This window comes from Acartia tonsa, chromosome 13 (genome assembly GCF_053477335.1).
Source record: "Acartia tonsa isolate MP-2025a chromosome 13, ASM5347733v1, whole genome shotgun sequence".
Classification (NCBI taxonomy): Eukaryota; Metazoa; Arthropoda; class Copepoda; order Calanoida; family Acartiidae; genus Acartia; species Acartia tonsa.
In genome coordinates this window covers 45,426,848-45,444,471 of record NC_137272.1, presented here as the reverse complement: position 1 = coordinate 45,444,471, position 17,624 = coordinate 45,426,848, and the positions used below count along the sequence as shown (strand labels likewise).

Genomic DNA, 17,624 nt, shown 5'->3' with positions numbered 1-17,624 from the left:
TTATATTAGAATTCTCAAACATAAATTTTGGCAGCGGCAGCAGTACTTGGCAACTGTCAGCCGCAAACCGGAGATCAGCAGGTAAATGGCAACAGATTTTATGAATTTGTAATATGTCATGAAAATGTATATAAAAAAAATCTAAATTTAAAGTTTGAAGTAAAAAATTGCGGACACAGGAGACAGGATTTCTGGAGACCTGGAGGTTTAGGACTTGCAGGATTATATCTAGAACCTGAAATCTACTTGAACACCTATGTTTAATATGAGGATGTATAACAATAGGATATTTTAGTATTTGATAACATGAAATGCTTTGTTTAACCCTTAATGGTCGGGGGGGGGGGGCATTGAACGCCCACCCATCCGGTTTTTTCTATCTCATTTTCTGTGTGTGAAAGATAAAGAGCCCAAACTGCTTGACTTTTTAAGTTTGGGTATAACACATAACTGAGAGTTGGAATTTTTTGAATATCTCCATCCTGGCGGGCACAGGATGCCAGCAAACCTGGCAGGGTTATCCAGGTAAAGAGCAAAAATATTTTTTTGACCAAAACAAAGCATTTTATAATACCAAAATACTAAAAAATCCTCTAGTAGTACATCCTTATATAAAATACAGGTTTTCAAGTCACTTTCAGGTTCCAGGTATGATCCTGCAGGTCCTGATCCTCCAGGTCTCCAGAAATCTTTAAAAGGCTCCTGTGGCCGTAATTTTTGACTTAGAGACTTCAAATTTTAAACTTAAGCTTTTCTTACATGTCTACATAACGTATTAAAATTTCATGAAGATCCGCCGCCGTTTTCCCGCCGACTGCCGACTGCGGCGGCTGGCAGCTGCCAAGTACAGCTGCGGCCGCTGAAACTTATATTTGATATTTCTAATGTAAAATTTACATTAAAATAAACATTTGGTAAATTCCTCCTACAACTCTTTTTTTCACTTTTGAAAATTTGAGTACCCCCCCCCCCCCCCCCGACAACAAAATAATATTTTCCATAAAATATTATGATGTGTGACAGGAAAGAGAGGAGGGGAGGGAAGATAGAGACATAAGCCTCTTTAGCCGCTGTGGCAACCAGTTAGCTAACACTCAGGTTAGTACTACAAGCCTCACGCGACTGATAGTTACACTGTCTTTACAGTCTATTTATATAAAAAAAATCTGAAAAGGTTTCAAAATACTCGTGTGTGATTGGTCAAAAATGAAACACTCTGATTGGTTGGAAGTGGAACTCTTTGATTTGGACTTTCTTCAATTCTGTTGGGGGATGGAGCGCGAGAGAAGGAGGAGCCGCAAGCAAGAGAAGGGGGCGCGAGAGAGTTAAAAGCACATATAAATATTCGTACATGTAGCAAAATTAGGTCAGTTTACTACGAAATTAGAATCAGGACAAAACGCCGTGGGGATTGGGTTGGGGGGGAGCGCGAGAGAGTACAAAGCCAGAGAGTAATTTGAATATTAAATTTTCACATTTAAAAACTTAGTGTCTTATAACATTTGCGCCGAAATGTTTACCAAGATTAGCGCCGGGAATCCCAACCATGATGCAAACAGTATTAAATTTAAATGAATATCTCAATTGTTTACCAACACTTCCGCCGTCAAGTTTACCAAGAAGAGCGCCGGCAAGCCCAAATTTTTAACAAATATTGTTAGTAATTTAATGGGTTTAGAATAACATAAATATTTGGCCGCAGCGCTCGGCTCCCTAGCCTATAACCTAACCTAACCTAACCTAAAATAGTTTTTTGAAATTTATAAAATTAGAGTACCCTTGACAACTAACATCTGTGGCCGCAGTGCTCGGCTCCCTAGCCTATAACCTAACCTAACCTAACCTAAAATAGTTTTTTGAAATTTATAAAATTAGAGTACCCTTGACAACTAACATCTGTGGCCGCAGCGCTCGGCTCCCTAGCCTATAACCTAACCTAACCTAACCTAAAATAGTTTTTTGAAATTTATAAAATTAGAGTACCCTTGACAACTAACATCTGTGGCCGCAGCGCTCGGCTCCCTAGCCTATAACCTAACCTAACCTAACCTAAAATAGTTTTTTGAAATTTATAAAATTAGAGTACCCTTGACAACTAACATCTGTGGCCGCAGCGCTCGGCTCCCTAGCCTATAACCTAACCTAACCTAACCTAAAATAGTTTTTGAAATTTACAAAAATAGAGAACCCTCGACAACGAACATCTGTGGCCGCAGCGCTCGGCTCCCTAGCCTATAACCTAACCTAACCTAAAATAGTGGCGTTATCCTCTTAGAAATTTTTTTTCAAATTTGAGTACCCCCCCCCCCCCCACAACGGTCTGGATAGAACGACGGAGGAAAAGTTCCGCAAGTCAATTTAAGTTTTTCCTCCTTTGCCTCAATCAAATCGCATTTAGATAGAGCATATTCATCTAGGCATAGGTAGGGGGGTTTGCGTGTAAAGGGGGAGGCAGAAAATTGAAACAGTATAAATATTTAGGTTGATAGCATATTATTCATTAGTATTTTGTCAGTGGGCAAAATGGCGACATGTAGCGGAAGTAATGGCGTTCAGGGTGGTCAACATGGAGACAAGGGTGTTGGAGGAGGAGCTAAGGGCAAGGGAGATATTAGAGGGCAGAAAAGAAGATACAAAGAAAGAAAGAGGCTTGCCAAGAAAATGAAGATGGCAGCTATGAGTGGGAACCAGTACCCACGATGCGACTTTTTTATAATTTAATGATATTGTTTTAACAATTACTAATGGCTCTGTTTAGAGCCCCAATAACTATCAATGAGATTATTATTCTAAAATAAGGGAGGGGGGGGGGCGGAAAAATGTTTAAATTTTCGCGCGCTCTTGATGAGAGGGGTAATCTAATTTTCAAAATTTCCAAAAAATATTTTAGGTTAGGTTAGCTTATAGGCTAGGGAGCCGAGCGCTGCGGCCACAGATGTTCGTTGTCGAGGGTACTCTAATTTTATAAATTTCAAAAAACTATTTTATTTGGAAGAAAATGGATTATAAAGATCGTATTGCCATAGAAGTTGATTTTATTCCAATTTAAATTCATGCTTCTTTGCTTGATTTGAGTGATTTATCTTTAGGGCTGAAACAAGATTGGATAATTAAGTATATACCTAGAAAGAAAATTCACCATAATACGTATTGAAAAGGTAGAACATTTCTTTAAAAAAATTTTTTTTTGCAGGGTGGTAATTTTTTCTAGGGGAAGCTACGAGAAGCTATGAGAAGCTACACTGTTAGGGAGAACCAAAACGGTTCAGTGGTTAGCGACATCCTTCGGTACAGAAAGACATCCTGTTACTTTATTATAAGGATTTCTTAAAGCTGGGTTCTGTTTATTTGGTCCAGATACAAATCATAAAAGTATAATTTACATACCATGGTAGATTTGTTATTCCATAGAAAAATTCGTCATTATAGATTCATAAATTTATTTGAAGGTAAAAGAAAAGAATTTTTCTAATTTTTAGGAGCCAATTAGGGCTTGATAGCGTTAACGTCCTGATTGATGTAACTTATCAATTAGAACTAGATCAGAAATAGTAAATCAATATCAATTACTAAATGTGATTTACTAATTATGCTCATGTAAATAAATTTACCAATAAACTCTATATGAATAACTAGCGGCTTCGCCCCTAGCCTCTAGGGGCTGTGCCCCAAAAGGTTTGATCAACCTAATTTTTCGTATTTTAGATTTAAAAAGAAAAAGTAAAAAAAAAATTTTTTGGGGGGGGGGGATGTTTTCATTTTTTGGGGGGGTTGGGGGTGTCCCACCCCCCAAGAAAATAGCTTAAAACTATCACAGGACCAGTAGGTATATTCCCTGAAGAGTAGAGCCCAATCGGTTCAGTGGTTACTGAGATCTTAAGCTTCAGACGGACAGACAGACGGACAGACAGACAGACAGACAGACAGACATCGTTTTACTTTGTATTATAGATATATATAACCCCATTTAAATTGATGAAAAAGTAGCTCCGTTACTTTAAACATTTCTATAGAAAAAATTTAGATAATATTTTTATTTAAAAATTATTTTATAATGAAAATTAAAAATATTTGACAAGTGTTTTTTTTATAGCGCTTTATTGCTTTTTTAGTAGCAAAGCTACTCTATAATTCACTTTGTCTGTCGTCAGTCTGTCCGTAACGCTATGGGGGTAACGTGATTTTCTCAACTCCTATTCAAGATAGACAGCTGAAATTTTTAGTGAAGCTTCCCATTATAAATATATGCGAATTTGATATATACATTGTTTTGTCCGTCTGTCGGTTACTTTGGGTGCTAGATCGATTCCTAGATTTTGATGTTTTTGTGATTTTCTCAACTCCTTTTCAAGATAGAGGGCTGAAATTTTCAGGGATTATTCAATTTTACATTACGGCTGAAATTATCAGGGATTGAATATGATAAAATATTCTACATTTTTTCATTGAGGTTCATTAAGATTTGCCTGTTAATTGCGGTGCTAGATCGATTCCTAGATTGTTATGATATCATGATTTTAAATGTTGCGTGATTTTAAAGGTGACGTGATTTCCCTATTTTATAAAATTTAAAGTTTATTGTATGACACTACTCAATATTAATTTTTTTCCCGATATCCCTTCATCATTTTTGAGCTTAGCTACTTATGGAGGTTGTCATCCTTGTTAATAGATATGTAGTAATTAAATATATTCATAATAGAAAACAAGGATGCAACCTCAATAGCAAAGCATTAAAAAGGCATTGCTGGACATTCACACAAAGTAAGTTATGACCAAGAAACTTATAAACTGAATGCTCAACACCCAAAAATTTCATCCGTATATCGTAAAAAACAGCCGAGAAACCCACATTTTTCCTATTAGGTTAGGGAGAGACAGGAAAGGTAAAATATAGAGTAGCTTCGCTACTAAAAATAATTAAAAAAAGGTAAATGAACTCAAAACGGAAATGGACCACATTTTTTTTAGAAATATTAAATTAAATTTTTATTGTCATTAAAAACATTTATTTTTAAAAAAAATTATATACCAGTGAAGGCTTCTAGCATTCTAACTATTTTCTACGCCATTCTCGGTACTTTGTATTTTTTTTGTATTTGTTTTCTAGGGGTGATTTCTCTTAAGAGGGTAGTGGTACCCTTCACCAAAATAAATTTATATCAACCCAGGACCTCTCAGAATCTATAAGGCGTTTAGGGATATCCTTCGATACAGACACACACACACAAAGACATATCATTACTTTTATATACATCCTTATACTAAAGTAACAGGATGTTTGTCTGTCTGTCTGTGTGTCTGTCTGTGTGTACCGAAGGATCTCGCTAACCGCTAAACCGATCGGGTTCTCCTTAACAGGGCAGATTCTCATATGTCCTGGGAAGGTTTTTAACTATTTTGGGGGAGGGTACTACCACCCTCCCAAAAGAAATGGCAAAAAAATTGAAAATTTTCTTAAAATCTGGGAGACTTCAGCGTCAAATAAGGTGGTATCGTACATAAAAAATTAACTTTAACAAACAAAAACATTTAAAGTGCCACTAGAGGCCTCTAGGGGCGTAGCCGCTAGTATATATATATTGTTTCTCTTTTGAAACATTGTGATATTTTACTATATACTTTTATATAAGGATATCTTACATCAAAATTAATTATATAAAATATGTCTATACGACATGAATTAAACTTGAATTATATCAATTGATACTGAACCATACTTTTTAAATATATTTTTACGCTATTTTTCTACTGCTTTTAACTTTTGGCTTTATATATAAAGACGAAGAAAATTTTTGTGTTAGCTACATACGTTATATCCAGATATCCTATTATATAAAGTAGTAAGCGTTTTTTGTCTGTCCCGAAGGATCTCGCTAACCGCTGAACCAATATTGTTCTCCTTTACAGTGAAGCTTCTTATAGGTCCTGGGAAGATTTTAAACAATTTTTGGGGAGGGTGCCCCTTGAGGCTTCTAAAAATCTATAAATTGCGAAAAAAGTTCCATACATAAAGCTACAAGAATAATTTTTACATGAAATGTTTTTTTTACGTAAATTTAATATAAAAATCTTAAAACATAAACTTTGGCAGAGTCAGCTGCCAGCCACTGCAGTCGGCAGGAAAATGACCGTGGATTTTCATGAAAGTTTAATAAATCATGCAGTTTGAAAAGCTTAAGTCTTTAATTTGAAATAAAAAATGCGGTAACAGGAGCAATTAAAAGACTGTTAAAGTTAGGATTTTGTAAAAAAAAAACCTCCAACATTTTTCCGCGAACTGCCGTCTATGGCGGCCGGCAGCTGCCATGAAACACCACTGCTGACAAAAATTTTTGAAAAACATTTCCTTAAAAATTCCTTGAATATTTCAGCATAAATAAATAAAAGTAAAGAAAGAACAAAACACAAATTACATTGTTTAATAAAAGGGTTAATGAAGCAAAATATGACTAAGGGGATAAATCTACCTAAAATTGCCACGTTGTTATTGTTCCTAAAGAATAATGCGAATGATGACAAGTAGTTTTATTCGCCTTTCTTGATTGTTAGCTGATAAAATCCCGTTTCCGAAAGGGAAGATGGACATTACATTTTAATCATATTGTATCTTCAGTACTAAAAATAATTAAAATAAAAAGTCATACTAGATTTAACCGGATTTTAAAAAATCAAATTGATGTTTTTGTTAAAATAATTTTTTTTGATAATTTTCATAAAGAATGTGAATATTCTAAATAGAAATCATTTATTTCGCATAAGGCAAAATTTTAAGTTAGCCAGATTTGAAATATACCAGAGAACCGGACCCAACATATTTCTATTCACCAAACAGATATTTATATTTTTTTTTATAGATAATGAATTACTGAAGTTTCAGACCTACGAACGGACTTTTCACAGTATTAAATGGCTTCGCTACTAAAAATATTAAAAGGAACACTTGTTCAGAATTTTAATGTTATTGTTTAATTCTTTTTGTTTTAAATGTAATATGTTTTAAATAATAATTATTTTTGTCATATATCCTTTTATATTACCTATTATAAAAGATATACACTCAATAAATGGCGTAGGGGGGAGGTGGGTAATCGACCCTTCACTTTTTAAAGCGAAGCTTTTCTATAATTAGGGTTTGCCCGTTCGTCCGTCAGTACGTCACAGACAGATAGCTCTTTTCGTTAATTTATAATTGTCCTATCGATTCCACACTTTGCATGGTGATTCCTGTAGTAGTTAGGTACAGTTTATAAAGCGTAACAACTCTATATCTGGTGTCAGAATGTCTGTACGTCTATTTAAAACATGCTGATTTTTAAATTGTTTTTTACAACAAATTTTTGTGTGCTATAATTCTCATACTTATCCGATTTTTTAATACTGATTCCTACTACAATGTTATAAGCGAAGCATCTCTATAACCAAGTCCTAATAATGTAAGTATGTCCTTTAAGTAGTATCCTTTATTTAAGCAGTTTTGCAACAAATTTACTTACAATTTATACATTTATACTATTGGTGGTAATGTTTGTTTGCCCTACCGTTTCAGAACTTCGCTTTTATGGATGTTGTCATCCTTGTTTAATGTTATATTTATACCTTCTGGTTGTGTCAGAAAATCAGAAAACGCGGTTAATTTTAATCATTCTGTATAATTGTACAATTAAGTATACATAATAATATCTATTTGTAATGTATGTACTGAAGACGGTTCAGACGGACGTACGGACGGAATGACCTTAATTATAGAAAAACTTAGTTTTAAATAACAAAACTAAATATAATATTTAATGATTTATTTTTACATCATCAAATCAACATATCACACAAATTTATTATTAGTTCTATTACAAAAATTATCAATATAAGGGATCTAAAGGGATAAGACAATGGCTGATAAATTGATATACATTCCCAATGATAATACTCAAAAACATCGCTTGTGTACATTAAAATTATTGGTTAAAACGTTTGAACACTAAACTTAATAAATCAACCAACGAAAGTCCCTTAAGTTGTTAAGTCAACCTATAAGAAAAAGTTATAATAAACTTTGGGGACTAAACAGGCCATTGTCCCCTCCCTCTCTTAATTAATATACATAAAATATTCTTGATAAAATAATTTTTTTTTAGATTTATTTAAACGCTTTGCTTTTCCCCTCAATATATAAAGAAATAATTATGACAACAAAGACATTTCAGTATATAAATAGCGCAGCACTAGACTCTTATTTTTTTTTGATTTGGCGATTGCCAGTATAAATTCCATCGTTTCTAAGCCATACTGAAAAATAACATGTATCATATCGGTTTACAGACAATTTTCTACAAATAGTGAAATTTTCCTATTCGCGGAAGGCTGGTCTATAATACGATGAGATAAATTACTATTCCAGTTTGGCTTCGAATCCAATTTAATTCCGCTGGAACTGTTTCTAAGTCAATCCTAAAAAGCATATATCGTATGCTATTATAATGAATTTTCCACGAAAAATAGGATATTTATATTCTTAGAATCAACCCTACAATTTTTCGGCTTACTATCCACGGAAAACTGTAAGTGTCAATTTAAAAGTTTATGTATTTGTGTTTGCCTATATGACGGACGGACAGACGGACATACGCTAATTAAAGCGCAGCTACGCTACTTAGTACTGACATAATTTGTAAGAATAATAATTTGATTGTTTTTTTTTATGAATATAAAAAAAAGTATACAATTAAAATTTCAAATTTTTTATTCACATTTAATCACATTATATTTTTTCAGGTATAACTTTTATTTTCCAGTATGGCTACGAAACAGATTTATATCCGCTGGATTTCATCCAGTTCTTAGTCATACTGAAAAATCATGTGTAGCATTGTATTACAGTCAATTTTCGACGAATCTAGTATATAAAAATCATTAAATTAAAACCAGTTTTGATAGCCTGGTGACTTCGGCTGGTTTTAATATTATACTTTTTAATTTAATATCCGCGGAAAGCTGACTATAATACGATGCGATAAATAACTATTCTAGTCTTTTTTTTCAATTTTTTTTATTTTAATTAAGGTACAGCTTCTTTTGAAATGGTATTGTTGGTATTATCACTGTTTGGAGCCACGGTGCGACGGTTAGCTCTAGCGCGCTGTTTAAACGTTCTCTTTGGGGTCACTGGGCTCGAAAGATATCTGAAAAAATATTAAAATTAGTGTCTTATCCCTGAAGATATACTAGCGGTTTCGCCCCTAGCCTCTAGGGGCTTTGCCCCATGAGATAATTAAAAAAAATAATAAAGTACTACTGGTGCTTGGTCTAATGTGTTCCAAAGAAAATTATTATTAAAACCACCACAGGACCAATAGGTATATACCCTGAAGAGTAGAATCCGATCGGTTCAGTGGTTACCGAGATCTTAAGGGACGGACGGAGGACAGACAGACAGACAGACAAACAGACGGACAGACGGACAGACAGACAGACAGACAGACAGACATACAGACATCATTCTACTTTGTATTATAGATGTAGACATACAGAAAAGTTTTATGTCTACTCTAGTCAAGATCTATGTTTAATTAAAGATATGTAATGGCATTGTTTTATAATTAATATTTATCTTATATAAAAATGTTATTTTATGAATTATTAATATCAGGTTATTTTTGTCATTTAAGATCTCGATAACAACGGAACCGTAATTTTGGAAAACTTTACATAGGTGTTGGTTTAGGGATGGTTTTAGGCTATATTCATTTGTTAATACATAACAAAAACAAAAACGGTGCTCGGCTCCCTAATCTAACCTAATTGTAAAAAAAATTAACGAACCAAATGGAAGAAAGGGAAAAAAAATCGGAAAAAATTGGATAGTGCTGAAAAATCCACCGAGAAATGAAAAATATTCGGTTTGTTAATATAAAAATCACGCAACCTTAACAATAATAAATGATTTTAAGGAAAAATAGCGAAGCAATGCTATTCTATAGGTATATATGTAAGTATGTAAGTATGTAAGTCTTCACCTTCTGGATGACTGGACGGTTGTTCCGCAATGAAATCTGCTTTGGTGTTGACTCTGTACTTGTGTTCTGAACAAAAAGATAAATCATTACTTTTATAAAAATTGTAAAGCAAAAAGTAGTCTTAACATCTTTGGGGACTTAAGTTAAGTATCTAAACGTTTCGACCACTAATTGTAATCTACAAAAGTGTTAATTTTGTGTATATTATTGGGGATATACATAAATTTATCGGACATTGTCTTATCCCTTTAGATCCCTGTAGAAAATATAAAAATTGCAAAACAAAATTGTCAATTTAGAATTATATGTCAATTGAAAAATTTTAAATGTCAGGCTTAACTCATTTTTTTCAAATTTAATTGGTTTTTGTTTTCATTCATGTCCTTTTTTGTTTGTACATTTTCTTAGTTTTTATTTTTCATTTTTTTTCATTTCATCGGTTATCTTCAATTAACATTAAAAAGCTAGGGTTTTTGTGATCCAAAGATTAATATAGGTAGATCACATTCTTATCAGCAACTACTCTAGTATAGAGATTAAAGTAAAACACTAGAGGGGTAAGGGGTTAACTAACTGTATGTCCCCATCTTAAGGACCTTGTGCCGACTTGTGGGTCTTTGAAAATCAACTAAAAGTGTCGAGAATATTAACACATTCAAGTATCAGAAAACAATTTGCTAGCAGACGAAAAAGGTCCTGGGAAAAGGGGGGCCGGTAGTTATTTGTATACACATCTTTAATAGAGATTTGTTCCCTGTCCCTTATTTTAAATGTATTTATAAAATAAGTAGGGGTGGTGGGGTGGGGGGGGGGGGGTTCTGTACTCAACTAGACACTTTAAGGGAAACCGCTCTTTATCAAAATAATTACCTTTACATTAGTGGAGGGGGTGGCTGAGCGGCTTAAATTCCGAAAAATGTTCTTACATCTAAAAAAAGAAAGATTAAAATTAATTTTAAAACTTTTGTTTAATAAAAAAAACAATAAACTATGATAAAAATCAAAGATCTAAAGGGATAAGACAATGGCCGATAAATTGATGTACGGATCCAATGATGGTTAACAAAATTACCCTTATTGTAGATTACAACATTTGGACATTCAACTTGATAAACTAACCAATCAAAATTTAATAAAAGTCCCCTATGTTGTAAAGCCAACGAATATGAAAACGTTATTATAAAACTTTGTTGACTAATATAATTAACAGCCCAATATCCCCTCCCTTCCCCGATAAAGATACTTTATATCACTGTTTAGCAACTGAAGGGGTAATTTTGTTTCTTACAATCTGGAATGTACACCAATGTCTTATCCCTTTAGATCCCTGCATATTTGACCTTGTGAAGGAAAAATGAAAATTTTTCCATAAAATTAATTATCAAATTTGTATTACACACAAGAAAGGAATTTATTATTATTACGTTAAACGTCAAATTTTTCATCAAAAGGCTTAAATTTTCAAAATTCTATTAACTTTTATGAATCAAATTTTTAACGTCAATACGTCATTTAGTGTTCGGTTAGCTAATATTAAGCAATATTAATGGCCTCTGTAATCAGGGAGTTTAGGGGATAACACAATGGACGATAATTTGATGTACATTCCCAATGATGGTAAACAAAATTACTCTTTCTTTAGATTTAATTTACTGTATTATATGATTCAGTAATAGTTCCCAAAGTTATGCAGCCAATGAATAAAACTTTGGGTACTAGTGTAACTTAACAAGCCGAATATCCCCTTCCTCTATAAAAAAAAGGAGGGTTGTGGTACCTCCCCCAAAATAGTCAAAAACCTTCCCTGGACTTCTGTAAAGCTATACTGTAAAGGAGAACCATATTGGTTCAGCAGTTAACGAGATCCTTCAGTACAGACACACAGAAAGACAGACATACATCCTGTTACAATAATTATAAAAACTGCTACATTTTTTGGTAAACTGATCTTGAAATGGAGGTTAGATTATAGAATTTGGGAATTAAAAAATACCCAACGTAGTTATAAAAGTTTGGGTACCCATCTTGAAATCTAGACTGTAGAAGATTGGGTTTAAAAGTACCCAACATTTTTGAGCTAAGGAATAAGACAACGTAGTTAGTTAAAAAAGTTTGGGTACCTTGAAATGGAGGCCAGATTGTAGAAGATTGGGTTGAAGCAGTTATTTGCCGCGGAAAACGACCACATAATTTTCTGGAGGGTGTACGGGATCTTGTTCGCCCCATCCTCATCTACTTGGGACCTGAAAAAAAAACATTTATAATGATGATCAACATAATTAACCCTTTTGTAGGTCGGATTTATAGCTTGAAAAACTTGAACACTAATAGTTTGAAACCAATCAATCAAAGTACCCAAAGTTTATTGTTTTAAAACTTTGAGTACTAATGTTAAAAACACAAATCTGCGTTTCTAAACTAGAGAACCAAATCGGCTAAGTAGTTTACAGATCTTAACGAACAAACAAACAAACAAAAACCTTACTAGTTTATATAATAGAACTAGCGGTTGCGCCCCTAGTATCTAGGGATTCTATTTTCGAAGGAATATGGAAGGGCACATAAATAGCCTAAAACCATACCAAGACTTCTTAAGAAAATGTAATAGCCTAAAACCATCCCGGTACCTATAAGAAGCTTCCGTGTAGAGGAGGATAATATCGGTTCAGTGGTAAGAGAGACCATTCGCTACAGACCAAAAAAGCTTACTTCTTTATATAATAAGAAATAAAAAAAACTTGATTTTTCTTGAAAATTTCCTTGACACAAAATATAAAGGTGTTCCTTCGCATCCGCATCATATCAAAATCCAGGTAAAGGGGGGGGGGACATTGGGCTGTTTATTACACTAGTCCCCAAAGACTTATAATAACGTTTTCTTATTCGTTGGCTTCACAACTTTGGGGAATTTATTAGATTTTGATTGGTTGGTTCCTTAAGTTCAGTGTCCTAACCTTTTAACTACTAATTGTTATCTACACAAGGGGTATTTTGTGTATCGTCATTTAGGTTGTACATCAATTTATCAGCCAGTGTCTTATCCCTTTAGATCCATGTTCATAATCGCAGTTGTTCAAACCCGCAAAAAAGAGCAAAATGACAAAGACAAGAAATCTAAAGGGATAAGACAATGGCCCATAAATTGATGTACATCCCCAATAATGATACACAAAATTACACCTTATTTTCATTACAGTCAGTAGTTTTAACCTTTAACCCAATCAAAATTCAATAAATGTCCCCAAAGTTGTTAAGCCAATGCATAATAAAAGATTGAAAAAAAAACTTTGCGGAATAGTTTTCCCTCTCTCCCTGGCAATTTTAAGGCTTTGATATTATAGTTCATCTGCGGAAAAGTTAGCACACCCACGAAATCTAAAATGTCAACTATGGTTATGAAAAATTGTGTAATATAATATATTTCATGGTTCGCACAGCTTGTTAGATATTTAGGTAGAAATTTTACAGGGAGGGAGGGGACTCAAAATACACTGGTACCCAAAGTGTTATATCTGTAAGATATAAAAAACTTTGGGTACTTAAATTGAATATAGATTGGTTGGTTCATTAAGTGTCCAAACATTTTGACCAATATGTGAAGGAGAGGTAATTCTTCTATCTTGATAGGAGTCTTACAACCATTTATTCTTCATGTCTTATCCCTTTAGATCCCTGGATATTTAGGTAGAATTTTCATGTACAATTCTAGTTAAAAATAAATAAAGACTAACAGGGATCTAAAGGGATAAGACAATGGACTTAATAAATTGATGTACATCCCCTATGGTGTTAAACAAAATTACCACTTCTTTTATTGGTTGATTAGTTAGGACTTACAATTCATCAAAAGTACCCAAAGTTTTTGAGACATAAAAGGTAATGTGTTAATAAAACTTTGGGTACCAGTATAAGTTTCAGTCAGATGCCCACTCCCTTCAAGAGATACACAATATTCAAAATGGCGGCAAATTGAGAAATTTTTTCTCAATAAATTAGTTTAAATTTGACTCAACAGAGGGAAAGTATCTGTTAAGAGGCCCAGCAAACATTAAATAGTTTTGACTCACAAAAGTACCCAAAGTTTTGAGTCATAATGTTTTTGTAAAACATTGGGTACTACTAGAGCAATGTAATTTTACAGTCTAATATCCACCACTTTCAAGAAATTAATAAATTCAAAATGGCAACGATTTCTCCACAATTTAGTTTAAATTTTACTCACCAGAGGGAGAGTATCTGATAAGGCGCCCAGCAGACCATAAACCCAACTATGAGAATTCCAGTTGTCTAAAATAAACACAAAATTAATACATTAATACAAAAAAGTTAATATTGCCTAATTTCATATGATTATACTTATTGTGTAATAATTGTTATTCCAGTATGGTTTCGAAACCAATTACTAATATTACAATGCGATAAATTACTAACAACAATACATGACTATTCAGTATGGCCAAGAATTGGTTTTAATCCAGCAAAAATTAATTGGTTTCGTAAATTAATTAGAAAAAACATAAATAAATCATAAGCAAACATTACAATTATAGAATTCCAATAAGTACTATGCTTATAATTTAAACATAAAATAATACAAAAAAAAACAAGGATGACAACATCCATAAGTAGCGAGGCACAAAAAAATAGGTGGATGAAATACGAATATCTTTTATCACGAAACCTTTCTCACATATTTTTTTTTATTTAAAAAAAAAAATATTCTTGTCGCATGACTGACAGACCAACTGACAAAGTAGATTACAAATTGGAATCTCATGGTATGGTACAGGGAATCTTCACTAAAATATTTATTCTTGAATAACAGCTGAGAAAATCACCTGATCGTTACAGACTGACAGAAAGAGAAATTATAGAGTAGCTTCGCTATTAAAAAATACAAAAGCTATTCATAGAGGAAGTCTGTACGTCATCTCACCTTTACAGTGCTAAGCTTTGCTTGCTCAGCCGCGGTGGACAGCCGCTGTTGCTGCTGATTAAACTGTTGCTGCAGCTGGGCAGCGCCTTTTAGCTGCTGCGGATGCTTGATGCTGCCGCTGCCCTCCAGATGGTTGATATGGCCGTGGTGGCTGTGTGGGCTGCCAAGGTGAGGACCTGACTTGATACTGTTGCAGTGGGCTGGCAGCTGCTGCGGCTTGTAGTACGCGCTGGGTATCTAAATAGATAGATAGATAGATAAATAGATAGATAGATAGATAGATATATAGATAGATAGATAGATAGATAGATAGATAGATAGAAAGAAAGATAGAAAGATAGATATATAGATAGATAGATAGATAGATAGATAGATAGATAGATAGATAGATAGATAGATAGATAGATAGATAGATAGATAGATAGATAGATAGATAGATAGATAGATAGATAGATAGATAGATAGATAGATAAATATGTAGATAGATAGATAGAAAAGATAGATATCTACCTGAATATCATATTTGTGGTGGGGTATTTGAGAAGGATGGTGGGGCATACTCTCTGTAGCCACTGGTGAGTTCAGATAGATAGATAGATAGGTAGATAGATAGATAGATAGATAGATAGATAGATAGATAGATAGATAGATAGATAGATAGATAGATACCTGGATATCATATTTATGGTGGTGTATTTGAGAAGGATGGTGGGGCATACTCTCTGTAGCCACTGGAGAGTTCAGATAGATAGATAGATAGATAGATAGATATCTACCTGGATATCATACTTATGGTGGGGTATTTGAGAAGGATGGTGGGGCATACTCTCTGTAGCTACTGGAGAGTTCAGATAGATAGATAGATAGGTAGATAGATAGATAGATAGATAGATAGATAGATAGATAGATAGATAGATAGATATCTACCTGGATATCATATTTATGGTGGGGTATCTGAGAAGGGTGGTGGGGCATACTCTCTGTAGCCACTGGTGAGTTCAGATAGATAGATAGATAGGTAGATAGATAGATAGATAGATAGATAGATAGATAGATAGATAGATAGATAGATAGATAGATAGATAGATACCTGGATATCATATTTATGGTGGGGTATCTGAGAAGGATGGTGGGGCATACTCTCTGTAGCCACTGGTGAGTTCAAATTGGAACAGTTTGAGGTGAAATTCAACTTATTCCTGAAATAAAATATTCTATAAAAGACTTGAATTATGTTTATTTTATGCATTAGGAATCTTAAATTATAAGACAATTAATAATAAAACCTTATAAAACTTTATAAATATACTTTTTTTTACTTTTCTCTCATTAAAAGACTTTGTGTTTACTTTTTGGGCTAATTATTATTGCTAACAAGTTAGGCTGTTAGCTGCCAAACGGCTGAAAGTATAGATCATGGACGCACACTGTTTTAGGCGGCATAAGAAGGCCTACAAATAATCTGTAATAGCCATAAATCAATAATGCATAATTATCTCGCAGTGCAGAGAAATGCGCGAAAAGAGCCTATTTTATGCGTTTTTTCTTCCGTGAAGCTTTCCCTGTGCATCAATAGATCTTGGCTATTCCAGATTATTTGTAGGCCTTCTTAAACTGCTTAAAATGGTGTGCGGGTATGATCTGTATGTTCAGCCGTATGGCAGCTAGCAGCCTTTAAAATTCATAGATTTTTGGCAATATTCGTTACCAGCAATATTTTACCGTGAACTGCAGTAGATCCCAAGTATTTAACTACGCCCTGTCAACTGGAGGTTGGCAGCTGTCCTCTGAAGTGATAGAGGTCGAATTGCTTATTTTCCAAATTTCCTTTCTTTTAAATACGTTTCTGCCCAATATTATGTTTCAGTATAATCAATGCATAAATCCCTTCAAGAATAGCCAATTTAACAGAATCAAACTTTAAAAATGAGAGAAAAGTAAAAATTAAGTACTTTTATGTTGATTTTATGGTATCTGTGCATATAAAAGGTATTTGGTATTTTCATCAATTTTCCTTGAAATATAAAAATATCTTAAAACTGATTGATTGGGCTTGTATGGGAACCATTTGAGTATCTTCGGTCGAAAAAGGTCTGATTTGTGAGTATTTTTGACCAAGTTTTGGCCGTATAATATCGAAGCATATAAAAAGGTAACACACTTTATGTTATCATTCATAATATCGACAAACAAACAACAAATATTGTTATTTTTATGTTTTCCTCTTGCGTCACTTATAAAACAAAATAAAAATATCCGGGATATATACAGGGAAGAAGGGGATATTGGGCTGTTTATTGAACCAGTCCCCAAAGTTTTACAACAACTTATCCATATTTGTTGGCTCAACAACTTTGGGGACTTATAAATTTTGTTAAATGTCCAAATGTTTCAACCAATAATGGTAATCTACAGACAGGATAATTTTGTGTATAATCAATTTGGATGTACATTAATTTATCGGCCATTGTCTTATGTCTTTAGATTCCTGGGTAAAGAGGATCAGAAATTAATAATCTGTTATTAATTATCTCTAAGAATTATCCATCAATGAAAGAAAAAGAAAAACAAAAAAATTTATTTTGCATCTTGAAGTTTGAGGAAAATTTGTGTAAAAAAAACTTTATCCTTGACATGTTATTACATACAGAGGCGTGCACAGGTAATGTGTATTC

General features: G+C 33.4%; 1 protein-coding gene across 1 annotated transcript in view; it reads right to left on the bottom strand.

The window, feature by feature from the left end:
• Positions 1–9,029: 9,029 nt before the first annotated feature.
• Positions 9,030–17,624, bottom strand: part of LOC145303898 (gonadotropin-releasing hormone II receptor-like) — a 21,287-nt gene continuing 12,692 nt past the window's right edge. Inside the window, exons 9-15 of the mRNA XM_080145558.1 lie at positions 16,040–16,148; positions 14,950–15,186; positions 14,236–14,300; positions 12,134–12,256; positions 10,884–10,941; positions 10,014–10,079; positions 9,030–9,179 (exon numbers count right to left, since the gene is read on the bottom strand). Of these exons, the coding sequence (XP_080001684.1) occupies positions 9,141–9,179; positions 10,014–10,079; positions 10,884–10,941; positions 12,134–12,256; positions 14,236–14,300; positions 14,950–15,186; positions 16,040–16,148 (697 nt within the window). The 3' untranslated portion in view covers positions 9,030–9,140. The remainder of the gene's footprint in view (positions 9,180–10,013; positions 10,080–10,883; positions 10,942–12,133; positions 12,257–14,235; positions 14,301–14,949; positions 15,187–16,039; positions 16,149–17,624) is intronic.